Source organism: Schistocerca cancellata, chromosome 11 (genome assembly GCF_023864275.1).
Source record: "Schistocerca cancellata isolate TAMUIC-IGC-003103 chromosome 11, iqSchCanc2.1, whole genome shotgun sequence".
Taxonomy (NCBI): Eukaryota; Metazoa; Arthropoda; class Insecta; order Orthoptera; family Acrididae; genus Schistocerca; species Schistocerca cancellata.
Window position 1 is genome coordinate 93,603,572 of NC_064636.1, and position 19,108 is coordinate 93,622,679.

The window sequence follows — 19,108 nt, forward strand, 5'->3', positions numbered from 1 at the left end:
CTATCATGCAGGAGCAACGAACTGTACTGAATATAAGTTTGTGTGACCCTTGGACAAGAGAGATTTCTGAACAATTGATGTATATTTATTTTATATCTTCTCTCGCTGTTCTAAAAATAGAACCTCGATGTATTCAAGTAGGCTACTAGTCTAGTGTGTCTGAATAAGACAAGCTGGGAACAGGTGGCGCAGGCAGCTGGAGGGAAGCTCGCACACGCTCCCCTCCCCACGGCGCCGGCGAGGAGGTCTCAAACCAGAAATAAGGATACCGTGATTAAATAAACTGGCACCAAAAGGACCACTTGGACCATGAGTAACGGATGAAACACTTACCTGAGTTGTCGGCTGTTACACTATGTCCGCTGACTTCTGTATACGATTCTGGAAAATAAATTCGTAATAATCTCAGTGCTAAACTTAAACATTTACTTCATTACTTCACAAAAAATTGCTGTCCATTATCATACCCAGCCTCATAGGAATCGAAAAAAAATAATTTTTACCTGTAACGGAATCTGGGCGACTGTAGCCACTACATATGACCACCGCCACAAAAATGCGGATGAACCAACAAGCGTTTCTGCGGAACATCACGGAAGGTCGCAGGTGTCGGGCCAAGTAAAAAACTTTTCCCTCAAAACAACTTCACCGAACTTGCAGTCTGCTGAACAACCTGAAATGTTACGAAAAGTGTAATTACAAAACGCACTTTTTTTTGCAGCTACCTGTATAGTAAATAAAGAAACGTAAATTAATCTGAATTACACCATTTCACAAGATGGATGCCACTCCGTTGTTCCGAATATACAGGGTGATTCACGAAGGTATGCAAATGTTTTAATTTGTTGTTCTACAAGTAAAACTAAAGAAATACGTTCGTGTGAACACAGGTCTGCAATTGTTCCTCTACGGAGTTACGGCTAGTGGGAGATTTTGCCTGAAATTTACCAACTTCGGTAATATGAAGCCATCGCAAAACTGTACGAGGTTACAGTAAAGCACGATTTCCATTTATTTTGTTGTTATTCATCTGGTGAAACTAATAAGAGATGCTCCAGGCGCGTATCTGCAGTAGTTTTTCAGAACATCCAGTGAAGCAAAGAAGTAATTTCGTAATAATTTTAATTTATTACTTGGCCCAATTGGTTTTCTTAAATTCGAGGCGACTGCACAAAATTTTCAGCAGAAGTTGTGGAGAATTTTATTTTGAAATAATGATGCTAATAACTTTAACTGAAACTGTATGAATTTGTCAGATGATCTGCTTTTATTAATACCACATCACACGTGAATTCATGTTACAGCGGATATAACAAAGCTCAGTGTTAAGGAAGTCGTACAGGGGGCACACAGTTTCACAATACACTCACAATAAATGTTCAAAAACGTGTCCACTGAGTTCAATGAATTTAGCTACACATGTATGAACTGATTTTGTTGCTCGTTTCAGTTCCACAGAGTTGTTCTTAATTTTGCCTATTGCATTCACAACGCGAACGAGTAATGCCTCACGTGTATTGACTTTGTCCTCATAAAGTATGTCTTTCAGCCATCTGCATACAAAAAAATGCATTGGTGTTAAATCGGGCGATCTGAGTGGCCACAGACGTGTACCATCTCGACCAATCCATTTATGGCGTAAATGTTCATTTAAATGTGTAGTGACGGGCTGGCGAAATGTGGAGGCGCGCCGTCCTGTTGAAAGCACATATGCAATCGCGTAGCAAGTGGAACATCTTCGAGCAAGCGGGGTTTTCTTCTTGAAGTAATTATAAGTACGTCTCGTCAGTTAGACGTGCTGGGAAAATATTTTATTAGATTCATCATATCAATGACGACGAAGTGAATGGAAATCATGCTTTACCTTAACCTCGTACAGTTTTGCGATGGCTTCGTACTAGTGAAGTTGCTAAATTTCAGGCAAAATCCTTTATTAGCCGTAACTTCGTAACTAAACATTTGCGGACCGATGTTTATATGAACTTTTTCTTTAGTTATACTTGTAGGATAACATATTAAAATATTTGAGTATGTTCAGGTACCACCATGTATACTGGCTCATCAGCTGCACTCTTTAAGGCAAATACTGTCGAAACAATTTAAGAGATCGTTATAATGTTTGCACCCTATTAATTGCGAGAAACTGCTGTATGAGCGACGTATACTCCGTTCTAATACTCATATTAATTGCAGGAGACAGGGATCAACTTCGCTTTTTCAAGTGAAACCATGGTGTATGTCAATACGTGGTGATCTGGTATGCAGAGGGAGAGAAGGACGGGGCTGTGTCTCGCCTACAGCAGGGGCGTTAGCCGGCTAGACGAGCCTCAGGCGGCTAGGGACACGCCAGCGGGTGCTTCCGAGTGTGGTGCTGGCGGGAACTGTGCTCCAAGAAACGTAGGGTGAATCAGAATGCGTCACCCGATTTCAAAACTATCGTGACTGTTATGTTATTTGACATATGTGTATGAACAACTTACTTGTGGAAAGTAGAGATGGGCAAAACTGTTCTTTTCAGAGATCGGATCAGAACTGTTCACTCCCTGAAATGAATTAGCTCTTTTTCATGACTCACCACTCATTTACAATAGAAAATAAATGGAAGGCACATTGCCCTTTAAACTTGGTTTATTCCAGTACTATACCTGTATTTTGATCTTATTTGATCCTATTTTGAAGTAACACAGGTAATGAGTAAGAATTTTGTATTGTTTATTGAAATTTCCACGATATGACAAAGTTTTTGATTATTGATTTATTTTGCACTATCGTGGTTTTTTGAGTGATCGGAAAATGTTGCAACTTGAGATTTACATTAACAATATACACTCCTGGAAATGGAAAAAAGAGCACATTGACACCGATGTGTCAGACCCACCACACTTGCTCCGGACACTGCGAGAGGGCTGTACAAGCAATGATCACACGCACGGCACAGCGGACACACCAGGAACCGCGGTGTTGGCCGTCGAATGGCGCTAGCTGCGCAGCATTTGTGCACCGCCGCCGTCAGTGTCAGCCAGTTTGCCGTGGCGTACGGAGCTCCATCGCAGTCTTTAACACTGGTAGCATGCCGCGACAGCGTGGACGTGAACCGTATGTGCAGTTGACGGACTTTGAGTGAGGGCGTATAGTGGGCATGCGGGAGGCCGGGTGGACATACCGCCGAATTGCTCAACACGTGGGGCGTGAGGTCTCCACAGTACATCGATGTTGTCGCCAGTGGTCGGCGGAAGGTGCACGTGCCCGTCGACCTGGGACCGGACCGCAGCGACGCACGGATGCACGCCAAGACTGTAGGATCCTACGCACTGCCATAGGGGACCGCACCGCCACTTCCCAGCAAATTAGGGACACTGTTGCTCCTGGGGTATCGGCGAGGACCATTCGCAACCGTCTCCATGAAGCTGGGCTATGGTCCCGCACACCGTTAGGCCGTCTTCCGCTCACGCCCCAACATCGTGCAGCCCGCCTCCAGTGGTGTCGCGACAGGCGTGAATGGAGGGACTAATGGAGACGTGTTGTCTTCAGCGATGAGAGTCGCTTCTGCCTTGGTGCCAATGATGGTCGTATGCGTGTTTGGCGCCGTGCAGGTGAGCGCCACAATCAGGACTGCATATGACCGAGGCACACAGGGCCAACACCCGGCATCATGGTGTGGGGAGCGATCTCTTACACTGGCCATATACCATTGGTGATCGTCGAGGGGACACTGAATAGTGCACGGTTCATCCAAACCGTCATCGAACCCATCGTTCTACCATTCCTAGACCGGCAAGGGAACTTGCTTTTCCAACAGGACAATGCACGTCCGCATGTATCCCGTGCCACCCAACGTGCTCTAGAAGGTGTAAGTCAACTACCCTGGCCAGCAAGATCTCCGGATCTGTCCCCCATTGAGCATGTTTGGGACTGGATGAAGCGTCGTCTCACGCGGTCTGCACCTCCAGCATGAACGCTGGTCCAACTGAGGCACCAGGTGGAAATGGCATGGCAAGCCGTTCCACAGGACTACATCCAGCATCTCTACGATCGTCTCCATGGGAGAATAGCAGCCTGCATTGCTGCGAAAGGTGGATATAAACTGTACTAGTGCCGACATTGTGCATGCTCTGTTGCCTGTGTCTATGTGTCTGTGGCTCTGTCAGTGTGATCATGTGATGTATCTGACCCCAGGAATGTGTCAATAAAGTTTCCCCTTCCTGGAACAATGAATTCACGGTGTTCTTATTTCAATTTCCAGGAGTGTATTTGGCTATAATATATTAAAATTTCATTAACCTCACACAAATACATCGCAAGCCATATATTTTTAAAGTGAACGTTTCCTTCCGAAGACGCGTAAAATCGCAAAATCCGTACCAGAATAAGAAAAAAAAATATAAATTTGACTGTAAAACGAAAGTGCTGCATATAGCCTTACGCTGAATAAAACAAGGAAAATATTGGTGTATCACATTTTGCGATACGTTTATCGGTTCGCTCGTAATTAAAGCGTAAATTCGATTGTCCATAATAAAAATCCTATAGTAAAAGGAGTCGTCAGGAACCTAATCTGATCAGTTTAAACAAATAAAAATAAAATAAAAACAAATGATGTATACATAACATAATAATGTAATATACATAGCGGTATTACTACGAAGAACAATATCCAGTAGAGACGAACTCCGATGCAGAAGCACTGAGTCGAGCAGGTCGAGCCGCGAGCTGTATTACTGCGTGAGCTAAGACCGCAGAGACCAGAGTGACACCTGAGTTGCTTTGCTCAACGCTCTGGCTAGAGTCGAGAACGGTGGGGTAAGCGTTGAGCGGGCGAGTTCCGAGGGTGGGGGGAGTGGTGAACTCACCCGCTCCGAGACAAATCGTCCATTCCCTTGCGAGCAGGTTGTTGCAAGTAGTTCCTATGTTATCCGCTAGGTGGCTCTCTGTCCTGTTGCTCGCATCAACTGCCCAGAGGGCAGGACGTGCGACTGAAACGATCGCCGACAGAGTGCGATGCGAAGTTAAGCTGCGCCAGACACTGCACGCGGCAGACGACGCACAGAGATGGCACGGCATATGTGAAACACAAAATCCAATGGGGCACTGCACAATGCAGGCAGCCAAGGTAGAAGCAGGGCAAAGGCCGGCGCTGGCTGTGTTGTGTGGCGTGCACTGTGCTGTGACCAGCGGAGGCGCTGCTGATATGCTCCGTCTCTCTCTCTCTCTCTCTCTCTCTCTCTCTCTGCCGTGGGAAACGTTTGGAGCTACCATTCTTTTTTTCTGAATCACTGATTGTTCACTCCTTTGAAAGATTCAACTCTATGAATTAGTTCAAGAGCGCATCTCCCATCTCTAGTGGAAAGAGCAGTCCCGAGTTTTACACCATTTCAGCCAGTCAGCAGCAGTGTGCGCCCATTTCAGTTCCAGTAAAAATGGTGTCAGGACAACAGAAAGCGCTTTGTGTTCAAAGTTTTGCGCACTGCGAGTCAGTAATAACCGTTCAGCGCGATTTTCGTGTGGAACATCCTATAGCACAGATCGTTAGACAATGGGATGAACAATTCCAAGAAACAGGTTGTGTGTGTAAAGGCAAATCGCAGGGCCGTCCCCGAGTGTCTGACGAAGACGTCGAGCGCACCCGCCACAGTTTCACAAGGAGTCCGCAGCGATCCGTTGGCCGCACAGCACGACAGCTCAACGTGTCCCCGATGTCCGCCCTGGCGTTTGTTGCGTAGACGTTTACACACGAAACCGTACAAAATTCTGCTACGGCAAGCTTTTCGTGAAGGTAACAAACGACAACGTGTGGAGTTCTGTAATTTCGTTCCTGGAAAGATGGAGGATGACAGTTCTCTTCCACACTTAGAGCTTAGTGACGAGGCAAAATTCCATTTAAATTGACAATTTGGATATGATCTATGAGGACGTGCGTGCGACTGCGCGGAATAATTACAATAATGGACCACACGCTTCGCAACAGCACATAGCAAACTGTGTCAACGGAATGTCGTACCAGCATAACAGGGGACAAGCAAACGCTCAGGGTTACAGCAGTCGTAATAATTTCAACCGTCGCAATGGAAAACTATATAGCAAATTTCCACATCAGAATAGATACAACCTGATTTATGAAAACACACAGCGACAATACGGTAACTCACAAATAAATCACAACTGTAATTACAAGCATCCGAACTACTGGAAATGTAATGGAAAGCGTCACAAGGGAAAGAAATGGAACAATAATATCGGACCACAACAGTATTGTCAGCCAAGTCACTTCACTCTCTCACATCAAAAGAATCCTTGCAGCCTCAAAATGCGACACTTTCTCACCAACTCAACCAACAGTTCAGGAGCAATAATCAGGACAATCCGTCGCATGCTTTTCTTAACACCGCCAGTCACAATAGCCGAGGAAACCTGACAATTTTTTACATGCAGGCGAACCAAGCATCAAACGCAATGTCAAATGACACGCAATTAAGTGATGCACATTTCGTATGGTATACGAACGCAAGTTTTCAGCCTACTACTCAAGTAAAATTAACTGACATTTCAACTCCACCTAAGTCGGAAAAGTAGTAGCAGCTTCTTTATGCCTTCACAGGGAAGCTGCGGAACAAAATTACAACACCCTGAAGTAACATTAGACGACAAGTTAAGACAAGCTCTCATATCTTTAATCACTCATACCAACCTAAGAAAAAGGGCGCATGACAAACACATTACGAAAGTCTTATCGTATCATGTAAATGAACGAGTGCTTTTAAAGATCGACTTCAAACCATTTTTGACTTATCATAAGAATTGCAAGTGGCAGTACTTGTATGAAGGACCATTTATTATACTAAGAAAGCCGCACATTGGTTTCTATCTGTTAGCTGACCCTGTGTCTGGATGAATAAAAGGATTGTTTCATTACGCAGACTTATATATATATATATATATATATATATATATATATATATATATATATATATATATATATATAAAAAAGTGTACATAAGAATATTGCACAGGACTAACACCCTGTCCACCTGCCTCCACAAGAGAAGTTATTTATGTGTGTCCCTGAAATAAAATAGATTTATTGTAGGAGAGAAAGATTTGCCTTAGATGTAAGTGTTAAGTTAATTGAGCCATGAGCAACCACAGCCAAAGAGCTGAAAAACAAATAATATAGGAGGGACGTGCTAAGTGCCACCTGATACCACTAGTTTTAAGTATAACAAAGCTCTCTCCTCTTGAGTGAAATAAATTAAAATGATCATTCGGACCAGAATGATATCTCGTAAATAAAATTTGATTAAGGTCGCTTACTCTTATGAGGGAAATGTTTTGTTATGTATAAGGGGTGTTTGATAGCAATTTTTATGAGACCACCTGTGAAAAGCAGTTGATACAGACCGCAGCTTAGCATATATGTGTCAAATAAATCAATAACTATCCAGGTAGCAGGAAAGAAGTGTGCAACTCAATTACTCTTATTACAGTACCGAGAAAACCGTATGCGCTCATAGGAATTTTACGGCAGAGGGCAGCTGAAATACTTGCAAAGATCAATTATAAGTAAAATAATTTAGTACCAGAAGTATTTTTTTATATTTTAAAAAAGATTATTTTTGGGAACACAATTTTACGATACCCAGAACAGAAGACAGCTAACAGACACTGTTCACTGCTAATGCATGGTCTAAGTAATTGTAGATATGTATAGAGAAATGCTTGGAGAGCTGGATCGGACGATACTGAGACTACTGTATCGATTTAATTACGCTAACTACTTATCATGGAAAACTAGCGTGATGAGGCACAATTTATGTGACGCTCATCATTTCACACATCATTAAAAGTTTGTCTTAAGATCTCTTCACCCCATAAAAGTCTATTGTGTTTTCCTCTAATCAGTATCCTTATCTTCCTACCTTATCTAGTAGATAAGTGAATTTTACGGACTGACAGCAAGCTTGATACGTACAGACTGTACATATGGATGGTCGTGACACTTTAGTTGTTGACAGAATATGCATATTCTCCGCGAACCGCGAATTCAATTGAAGTTTGTTATGTGCAACAGCACGACAGAGAACACGAAGCTTCCCAATTTCCCTAGTGGAAACTTGAACATGAGCTGTTCATCCCATAATCGAAGCCATAATGACTATGTCTTCAAACAAACGACGTAATTAACAGAGAAAAAATAAGAGCTGAACTTGAGAAAAGAGTAATTATTGTAAAAAGAGAAGAGTAAAAGTTTTCGAACAAGGTGTATGCCCTAAACCTAAAGTACTTTGCAAGCACAAACTATGAATAAGAGACACTGTTTTTCGTCAGGCCTTATAGTCATAGAGATTATTTTTCCTTTGTAAATAATATTTAGACATAATATGTATACCGAATGTTAATTCGGTAGTAGGTGACTATGGATTGGGGGTAAGAAATGAAAGAGGAAGCCGCCTGGTAGAATTTTGCACAGAGCACAACTTAATCATAGCTAACACTTGGTTCAAGAATCATAAAAGAAGGTTGTATACATGGAAGAAGCCTGGAGATACTGATCGGTTTCAGATAGATTATATAATGGTAAGACAGAGATTTAGGAACCAGGTTTCAAATTGTAAGACATTTCCAGGGCCAGATGTGGACTCTGACCACAATCTATTAGCCACGAACTGTAGATTAAAACTGAGGAAACTGCAAAAAGGTGGAACTTTAAGGAGATGGGACCTGGATAAACTGAAAGAACCAGAGGTTGTACAGAGTTACAGGGAGAGCATAAGGCAACAATTGACAGGAATGGGGGAAAGAAATACAACAGAAGAAGAATTGGTAGCTTTGAGGGATGAAGTAGTGAAGGTAGCAGAGGATCAAGTAGGTAAAAAGACGAGGGCTAGAAAAAATCCTTGGCTAACAGAAGAAATATTGAATTTAATTGATGAAAGAAGAAAATATAAAAATGCAATAAATGAAGCAGCCAAAAAGGAATACAAACGTCTAAAATATGAGATTGACAGGAAGTGCAAAATGGCTAAGCAGACATGGCTAGAGGACAACTGTAAGGATGTAGAAGCTGATCTCTCGGGGGGGGGGGGGGGAGATAGATACTACCTACAGGAAAAGTAAAGAGACCTTTGGAGAAAAGAGAACCACTTGTATGAATATCAAGAGCTCAGATGGAAACCCAGTTCTAAGGATAGAAGGGAAAGCAGGAAGGTGGAAGGAGTATATAGACGGTCTATACAAGAGCAATGTACTTGAGGACAATATTATGGAAATGGAACAGGATGTAGATGAAGATGCAATGGGAGATATGATTCTACGTGAAGAGTTTGCCAGAGCACCCAAAGACCTGAGTCGAAACAAGTCCCGGGAGTAGACAACATTCCCTTAGAACTACTGACAGCATTGGGAGAGCCAGTCCTGACAAAACTCTACCATCTGGTGTGCAAGATATATGATGAAATACCCTCAGACTTCAAGAAGAATGTAATAATTCCAATCCCAGAGAAAGCAGGTGTTGACAGATGTGAAAATTACCGAACTATCAGATTAATAAGTCACTGCTGCAAAATACTAACGCGAGTTCTTTACAGACGAATAGAAAAACTAGTAGAAGCCGACCTCGGGGAAGATCCGTAAAAACACTGGAACACGTGAGGCAATACTGACCCTACGACTTATAAGCTAGATTAAGGAAAGGCAAACCTACGTTTCTAGGATTTGTAGACTTAGAGAAAGCTTTTGACAATGTTGACTGGAATACTCTCTTTCAAATTCTGAAGGTGGCAGGGGTAAAATACAGGGAGCGAAAGGTTATTTACAATTTGTACAGAAACCAAAAGGCAGTTATAAGAGTCGCGGGACATGAAAGGGAGGCAGTGGTTGGGAAGGAAGTGAGAAAGGTTTGTAGCATCTCCTCGATGTTATTCAATCTGTATATTGAGCAAGCAGTAAAGGAAACAAAAGAAAAATTCGGAGTAGGAATTAAAATCCATGGAGAAGAAATAAAAACTTTGAGGTTCGCCGATGACATTGTAATTCTGTCAGAGACAGCAAAGGACTTGGAAGAGCAGTTGAACGGAATGGATAGTGTCTTGAACGGAGGATATAAGATGAACATCAACAAAAGCAAAACGAGGATAATGGAATGTGGTCATATTAAGTCGGGGGATGCTGAGGGAATTATAGTAGGAAATGAGACACTTAAAGTAGTAAAGAAGTTTTGCTATTTCGGGAGCAAAATACCTGATGATGGCCGAAGTAGAGAGGATATAAAATGTAGACTGGCAATGGCAAGGAAAGCCTTTCTGAAGAAGAGAAATTTGTTAACACCGAGTATAGATTTAAGTGTCAGGAAGTCGTTCCTGAAAGTATTTGTATGGAGTGTAGCCATGTATGGAAGTGAAACATGGACGATAAATATTTTGGACAGGGAGAGAATAGAAGCTTTTGAAACATGGTGCTGCAGAAGAATGCTGAAGATTAGATAGGTAGATCACATAACTAATGAGGAGGTACTGAATAGGATTGGGGAGAAGAGAAATTTGTGGCACAACTTGACTAGAAGAAGGGATCGGTTGGTAGGACATGTTCTGAGGCATCAAGGGATCACCAATTTAGTATTGGAGGGCAGCGTGGAGGGTAAAAATCGTAGAGGGAGACCAAGAGATGAATACACCAAGCAGATTGAGAAGGATGTAGGTTGCAGTAGGTACTGGGAGATGAAGAAACTTGCACAGGACAGAGTAGAATGGAGAACTGCATCAAACCAGCCTCAGGACTGAAGACCACAACAACAACCACTACAACTCCACTTTGTAGTAATAATGCAGTCATCAATTAATGGACACGTATATGCTGCTGCGTGTGAAGCGACTATAGACAAGCAATAAACGGACACATATAAAACTTATGCGTGTGGACTTTCACATGACGACCAAATACATGTGCACACGGAATAATAATAACGTCTGAACTGAAAAGGTGATAACTCCACGGACACGTGTAGAATTCCATGTGTGAAGTAATGTTATAAGTACTTGCACCACGAAACCATTATGTAGAAAACCGAACTGTGCAAGTGAACAAGTGTTGTACTTATCGCAACCGGTATTGTACGCCTTTCCACAGACACATTCTTCGACACAGCTACGGGAGTTGCCGCATCTGACTGCTTCCGTAATTCCGAGTCGATGAAAAACTGTAAAAACTCACGACACGGCTAGTAGGCACCAAACGTTCTGCCCCTCTCGGAACACTGCTGCTAGCGTTGTGAAGCCTTCAAGTTACTATCACGTGACTATGACAAACGGACGTGACACAGAGCACGCTGCGCTCAACAATCCAGTTTCCTTTGCACAACGATCGCGGACTCCAAATGTGTTTGAAATACTTACAATATAAAATCTGATGAAACCATGAGTTAAGCACTTATATACCTTATAAAATCACCAAGACACTAATCTGAAACGTCTCAAACTCGACTTTGACAATTGCTACCGGACTTATAGGCCAGGCCAAGTAATGACGAAAACTTGTCGACCCAAATAAAACCAGAAAAATAAATAAATACGATAACTAAGCCCTCCTAAGAGAATGAGACCTTATGTACACAAACATTATTGTTATCCTTACCTAATCCACTTTTCTTTTAGACTAAGTTATTAGTAAATAAGGACATTCAAATACAGATTTTCTCTGTATTTTTCATGTACGAGAATATGACTGGAAGCTCGAACATGCATCAAGTGAAATAGAGACCGCCACCAAACGGCTCAACACGTTGCAGAACCAGTCTTCCAGTTCCTGATCCACGATAAATTTCCAACGCACCATCATATCCAGACAAACACTTGAACCTCCACAGTGAAACTGATGCCCTACGTTTCCTCCACTATGAAAGTGCAATCAATTTCCCTCACTCAAGTGTAGTGCTGCCATTTATACCTGAAGTTTTACCACTCCCAGTGCAAGTCATACTTACCCAAAGCGCAGTGAAACTTTTTTTTTTTTTTTGCATGTCATGAAAGCCATAAATCAGTAAAGCGCTAAGAGCTTAGCGCTAGAAATTTACGTCCAGACCACGACAAAAATATTCCTATAAATGGTTCAAATGGCTCTGAGCACTATGGGACTTAACTTCTGAGGTCATCAGTCTCCTAGAACTGAGAACTACTTAAACCTAACTAACCTATCACACACATCCATGCCCGAGGCAGGATTCGAACCTGCCACTGTAGCGGTCGCGCGGTTCCAGACTGTTGCGCCTAGAACCGCTCCGCCATCCCGGCTGGCCCTGTAAATGTCACTGTATAACAAGAATGTCAGTTCTTTGTAATATATTTTTCCAAGAGTGCACACTGCTCCCAGACTTCCTGCGAAGTCAAATTATTTATTTCTTTGTAATTTTTTAATATTTATTATGCCATGTATAATGTATCTATGTATGTGTATCTTTAGCCTAATTTCATTGTCTCTTACCGAGAAATGAACACCTGTTATCCTTGTATAATACATTAGAACGAGTCCGGCTCAGCAGTCATGTAATTACTCCATGAACAATTTACCATCAATTTCAGTCGTACGAATATATTTACCTGTTATTCTTTATGTCAACCACTCTGCCTAATGTCATATATGAAATCTATTCTAAAGAATTCTAGCAAGTAATACTAAATTGATTGATGAAAGCAATAATATTACAACTATGCGTGAGTCGCGATGATCCTGACGGAGTCATCGCGCCGCCCCGGGGTGGCCGAGCGGTTCTAGGCGCTACAGTGTGGAACCGCGCGACCACTACGGTTGCAGGTTCGAATCCTGCCTCGGGCATGGATGTGTGTGATGTCGTTAGGTTAGTTAGGTTTAAGTTGTTCTAAGTTCTAGGGGACTGGTGACCTCAGAAGTTAAGTTCCATAGTGCTCAGAGGCATTTGAGCCACTTTTTTTATTTTTTTTTTATTTTTTTTTTATTTTTTTTTGGAGTCATCGCTCCTCACTCGGAAAGCAATGTAATATTAATGGATTTCAGATACTTTGCAAATGATGTATTTGTCATAAATATGCTGAGCATCACAGCGCGAGAGTAAAGAGACGAAATATTTTTGTAACGTGCACCTATACCAAGACGCGCGTCCAGCGTTTAAATACTCTAAATAAACACTATGACCCGCTGGGCGCAGATATTTAAAATTACTGCCGCAGCGCTTGATACAAGAAGCAGCGAAACAGAAGAAAGAACAATCTATCTTTTGTTAAGAAATATTCTAGAGACTTCATTACTCTGGTACTTTTGGTCGCTGACATGTTAAGACGTACTACATAGCATTGCCACCAGTTGTATTTTTATCTGATGTAAAAATTATGTGAAACAACGAAGAAACGTCTCGGTAACTCGGGTGAAGAAGGAACGGACTGATAAAGTAGCAATTATTCGACTGCGCCATGTACAAAATAAATATCAGCTGTAACCCATGTACTTCTTCTGTACTTGTCAGTGTCTAGAAGTTTAAAGCCAATTTGTTCAAGACATATTAATATTTTACGATGGAGTAATTTTCTTCTTATTTTTTTCTTTCACTAACCAAAAATGATGTTCAAATTGTATATTTGCTTTGTACAGGTTCGCTCTTTATCGCAGTGTCTCGATTGTATTTGGGAGACCAGTAATGTGTTAAACTTCCGATCTGTTAATCTTTCTCTTACGAAATTCGACTAATTTGCTTTCATTTCTATTTTTATATTCACATAGGTTCCTTAGGTATTTTCATCGAAGATTCTAAAAGCGTGAAGGCAATCCAGGTGAAAAGGTCAATTAAGAAAACCCCTTGGCGTAATCAATCAGTACGTCTCCTGAACACAATCGAGAACCGACGCATCGGTGATCAATTAATAATCCCTCTCTCTTATTAAGTCGTACTGAAAACCGGCCACACAGGATAGCTGTAAGTACACACTTTAGTGTTAGGTTTTATTTTACCAGTAAATATTACCAATTAACAGTGACAGCATCACTATTATTATTTACTACTATTTCTTATACAGAATAAGCAAGTTACTAACGCCAGAACAGGAAGTAAAAAATGGCTAATCAGTGATGGCTACAGGAAAAATGCGAGGATTTAGAGGTATACATTACTAGGGGTAAGATAGATACCGCCTACAGGAAAATTAAAGAGACCTTTGGAGAAAAGGTGAATCTGAATGAATATCAGGAGCTCAAATCGAAATCAATTCTAAGCAAAGACGGCAAGGTCGAGAGGTGGCGAGACTATGTAGAGGGTCTACACAAGGGCCATGTACTTGAGGGCATTATTACGGATATGGAAGAGGACGTAAATGAATATGAAATGGGAGATATGATACTGCATGAAGAACTTGACAGAGCACTGAAAAATCTACGTTGAATCAAGGCCCCTGGAGTAGACAACATGCCATTAGAACTACTGACAGCCTTGGCTGAGCCAGCCCTGACAAGACTCTACCATCAGGTGAGCAAGATGTATGAGACACGTGAAGAACCCTCAGACTTCAAAAGGAATGTAATAAATCCATTCCAATCCCAAAGAAAGCAGGTGTTGACACGTGTAAAAATAACGGAACTATCAGTTCAATATTTCACGGCTGCAAAATACTGACACGAACTCTTTACAGACGAATGGAAAAACTGGTTAAGCCGACCTCGGGGAAAATCAGTTATGATTCCGTAGAAATGTTGGAACACGTGAGGCAATTCTGACCCAACGATTTATCTTACACTAAGGAAAGGCAAACCTACGTTCCTAGCATTTGTAGACTTAGAGAAAGCTTTTGATAATGTTGACTGGAAGTCTCTTTCAAATTCTGATGGTGGCAGTTCTCAAATACTGGGAGCGAAAGGCTATTTACAATTTTTGCAGAAACCAGTATGCAGTTATAAGAGTTGAGGGGCATTAAAGGCAAGGAGTGGTTGGGAAAGAAGTGAGACAGGCTTGTATCCTATCCTCAATGTTCCATTGAGCAAGCAGTAAAGAAAACAAAAGATAGATTTGGAGTAGGAATTATAAACCATGGAGAAGAAATAAAAACTTTGACGTTTGCTGATAACATTGTAATTCTTTCTGAGTCAGCAGAGGACCTGCATGAGCAGTTGTACTGAATGGACAGTGTCCTCCAAGGATGATATAGGATGAACATCAAGAAAAGCAAAACGAGGATAATGGAATGTAGTTGAATTAAATGACGTGATGCTGAGGAAATTATAGTAGGAAATGAGACACTTAAAGTAGTAAATCAGTTTTGCTATTTGAGGAGCAAAATTACTGATGATGGTCGAAGTAGAGAAGATATTAAATGTAGACTGGCAATGTCAAGGAAAGCCTTTGTGAATAAGAGAAATCTGTTAACATCAAGTATAAATTTAAGTGCCAGGAAGAGTTTTCTGAAAGTACTTGTATGAAGTGTAGCCATGTAAGAAAGCGAAACATGGACGATAAATAGTCTACACAAACAGAGAATAGAAGCTTTCGAAATGCGGTCCTACAGAAGAATGCTGAAGATTAGATGGGTACATCATGTAACTAATGAGGAAGTACTGAATACAATCGGGGAGAAGAGGAATTTGTGGCATAACTAGACTAGCAGAAGGGATCGATGGTAGGACATCTTCAGCGGCATCAAGGGATCATGAATTTAGTATTGGAGGGCAGCGTGGAGGGTAGAAATCTTAGAGGGAGGCGAAGAGATGAATATACTAAGCAGATTCGGAGGATGTTAGATGCAGTAGATACTTGGAGATGAAGAACCTTGCACGGGATAGAGTAGCGTGGAGAGCTGCAACAGACTAATCTTTGTACTGATGACCACAACAACAACACGTTTCAGTTACGACGAAGTTGTTTTAAAAGGACCAAGGTAGACCATTACCTTGGGGCGGATGTTTGGCCACCTAAGTTCCTGAATCCGAGAGAGCGTAAAAATTTGATCCACACAGTGCTGGCGCGTGTGACAACAGGTATAATTATTGGTCCACTATCTTAATCTCTACATTAGCACACTGTTTCCTTGTGTTCTGGGTGCAAGATTAATTACTGTAGAGACTAGGCGCCTTTTAGCGTGCCCGTTTGATGTGTTCAATAATAGATTGAGCCAATAGGTCGCCGGTTTGAACTGAGTGGCTTATCATGATTTTCGGTACTGATTTGTAACTTCAGACTGTCTCTCGGAGCGAGGACTGTAAATTTTAAATCATGTCAGATTCCTTTAACAATTGTGTTGGAAAACCTAATGAGTATAAGCAGCTCTTATTTCAGATTTTGCTTGTACAGAGCATCTCCATATTGTTCATGAAGATATTTTGGTTTTGTTGTCTATGTAACTAGTAAACCTTTTTCCATTGGTTAGTGTACTAAGAATTTATATGACTACAAGCCTGATATACATTGAATTTCACATACTGATTCTTTCAGTTTTTGACCTATTATTTCATTCTGTTTGAATTTAACTGAATGAGTCACTCGGTGTTAAGTTCGAAGCAACCGCTGTTGTTGATCTGTGAAGTGTGAGTAGTGTTGCTAGACGGCCTTAGAGTAAAAATACAGTTAAATTTTGTTAACGTTTCATAGGCTGTGGCTCATGTAACATGCAAAATTCATTAATCACGGACCTCTGTAATTTTTCAAGTTATCGAGTTTGTTTGATGAATTCGTATTGTGTAATAGACTGTTTCATTTGGGCACCAGCACCTAACCCCTCCAACCTAGCTCCCTGCCACTTGAAGTATTGTACGCAAGAGATAAACCGAATGAGGTAGCACTGTCATAAACAGACTGGCCTTGTATTCGGGAGGGTGGATGCTCTACTCTTCATCTACTCATCTAATTTAGATTTTCGTGGCATCCGTAAATCATACCCGGTAAATGCTAGGTTTATTCCTACTATAAGGTCACAGGTAACTATTTGTCGCACTCTGGCCATTCTAGACCTATAAGCCTGCAAATGTCTCTTTATGTGACTTACAGTAATTTATCGTTCCTAAATTGTAATATCAAGACGTGTCCAGTATGCCTGTAAAAAGTGATATACTAATTAAAGACTAATACTACTACTACTACTACTACTACTACTAACGTCATTACTACAACAACAACACACAAGTGCTAAGTATTCTTACATACCTGTTCAACACATGCATGGCATGGTGATCACGAATGTTCTGGACATAGTGCAACACACTCATGTGGGCATATTACCGCAGTCGTTCCTCAGTTTATCAACATTCAGAGGTACAGTTTTCAGTTCTTCCTTGCCTTCTACCGACAATGGTCGATCTATCGTAGTCGCTAAGTAGCATGCAATGCAGCTATAACTGCTGTTACCAAGATCGTACCCGGTACCTGAGCTAAGGGCCAATTTCTACTAATTTTGTGGATGGGGAATGTGTGGAGAAAACAAAAACCTGGTTAACACGTGTGATCGACGTACTATCATGTCAAGCTCTGCCATAGCAAGGCTGGTTACTTACGCAAAGTGGTAACAAACCCAAGAAAGCAGCAATAGGTTTATTTCTGGAACGAACTTGCAGATTAAAACTGTGTGCTGGACCGAGACTCGAACTCGGACCTTTGACTTTCAAGTGCTCTACCGACTGAGCTACCTAAACACGACTCACGACCCCTCCTTACAGCTTCACTTCCGTTAGTACCTCGTCTCCTACCTTCCTACTTGCCCGCGTAAGGCAAAGGTACCGAGTTCGAGTCTCGGTTAAGCAGACAGTTTTAATCTCCCAGGAAGTTACATATCAGCGCACACTCCGCTGTAGGGTGAGAGTTTCATTCTGGAACTCTCGCCTGCTTCAGTTGTCATTTGGATCCGACAAGTTTACAAAAAAGCAACTTTCGTTCAAGAACCACTGCTAGTAGCACCAATACATAAATTGTGCTGTAAGAAGCAATAATAAGTAACTTTCAAAGCTAACGTTAGCCTATACGGGAGTTCTTAATAAGAACTGTCGCGTTACAGGTCGCGGAAAGTAATTTAGAAAAGAGAGAAACATCTCGGTCTCCCTTTAGTTTTCCCCCGCTTTCATAGCCGCCGCTTTTAAGTGTGGATAACACTGAGAACACAAGAATGTCCAATAGAGGGAAGTTACACGCACAGTATATATATATACCGTACGTTGATGGCAGGAGTACGTGGAGACTCACCAGACAGGTCGGGCGCCGCGGCAGCCAGTGCAGTGGTGGTCGGCAGCGAGACTCGCCTCCTGTGCTGGACTGGCCTGCCGCTCCCCACCCACTCTGTCCGCAGTTTTCCTCGACACCCCCTCCCTCCTCCACTCCTTCCCCCTCCCCCCTCCGTACCGACAACGATAACTCTTGCATAGGTCTGACGTTCGAAGTATTTCTGCCATCTGATCTTAGCCGAAGCACTAAGAAATCTTGCTCTTACGCAAACCCAGTGGGTGAATTCAAGTCACATATCGTGTCACCCAGTGGCCACACTGGCACCGTAATGGAAGATGATGCACTCTGTCTCTCTAAAATGTTTCACCGGAAATACGGTCGCTCCTTCCAATCACTGCATGAACACTGAAATTGCAGAGACTGAGATAAGCGATCGCGGAACAGGGAACCTGGAATCGCTTACTAGTAAAAGCCCTGTGCGCCACATCAGATGCTGCTCATTCCCAGGCTCAGTCCGCTCCATTCTCACTGCGACGTACTTTGCCAGCAAGAGGTGTTCATTTCCCTTGCCTTTCTCTCTCCTTCTCCGGGATACGCAAGCCGGACAGAAAACTGTTCCCTCTCAGGAGGCGCGTCGCACTTGCCGTCAACACTACGACCATAAATTATATGAAACAATTCGTGAGATGATATCATATTTTAAGGGTATTTTTCTTTGCATAATTAGAGAAAAAATAGTGAAAATCGAAGTAAATTGTTCCAACGCCTGCAGACATTTTAATTTTCATTATTTTCACTTGCGTTGAGGTTCATATTCTTAGAAAATAAGTTATTAAAGTAAAATCAAAACCTTTTTGATTTCATATGAAAATTGGAATGGCTATGCTACACACAATTCACTACTCACAACCTTCAGCGGACATCACAGCATAACTCTGTTATTTTTGGCTGAAATCATTC

General features: G+C 41.8%; 1 protein-coding gene across 1 annotated transcript in view; it reads right to left on the bottom strand.

Annotated features, from left to right (window-relative positions):
- LOC126108653 (ankyrin-3-like) overlaps nt 1-18,226 on the bottom strand; it is a 112,743-nt gene extending 94,517 nt beyond the window's left edge. Inside the window, exons 1-2 of the mRNA XM_049913966.1 lie at nt 18,170-18,226; nt 504-673 (exon numbers count right to left, since the gene is read on the bottom strand). Coding sequence (XP_049769923.1) covers nt 504-591 — 88 coding nt within the window. The 5' untranslated portion in view covers nt 592-673; nt 18,170-18,226. The remainder of the gene's footprint in view (nt 1-503; nt 674-18,169) is intronic.
- Between the last annotated feature and the right edge of the window lie 882 nt (nt 18,227-19,108).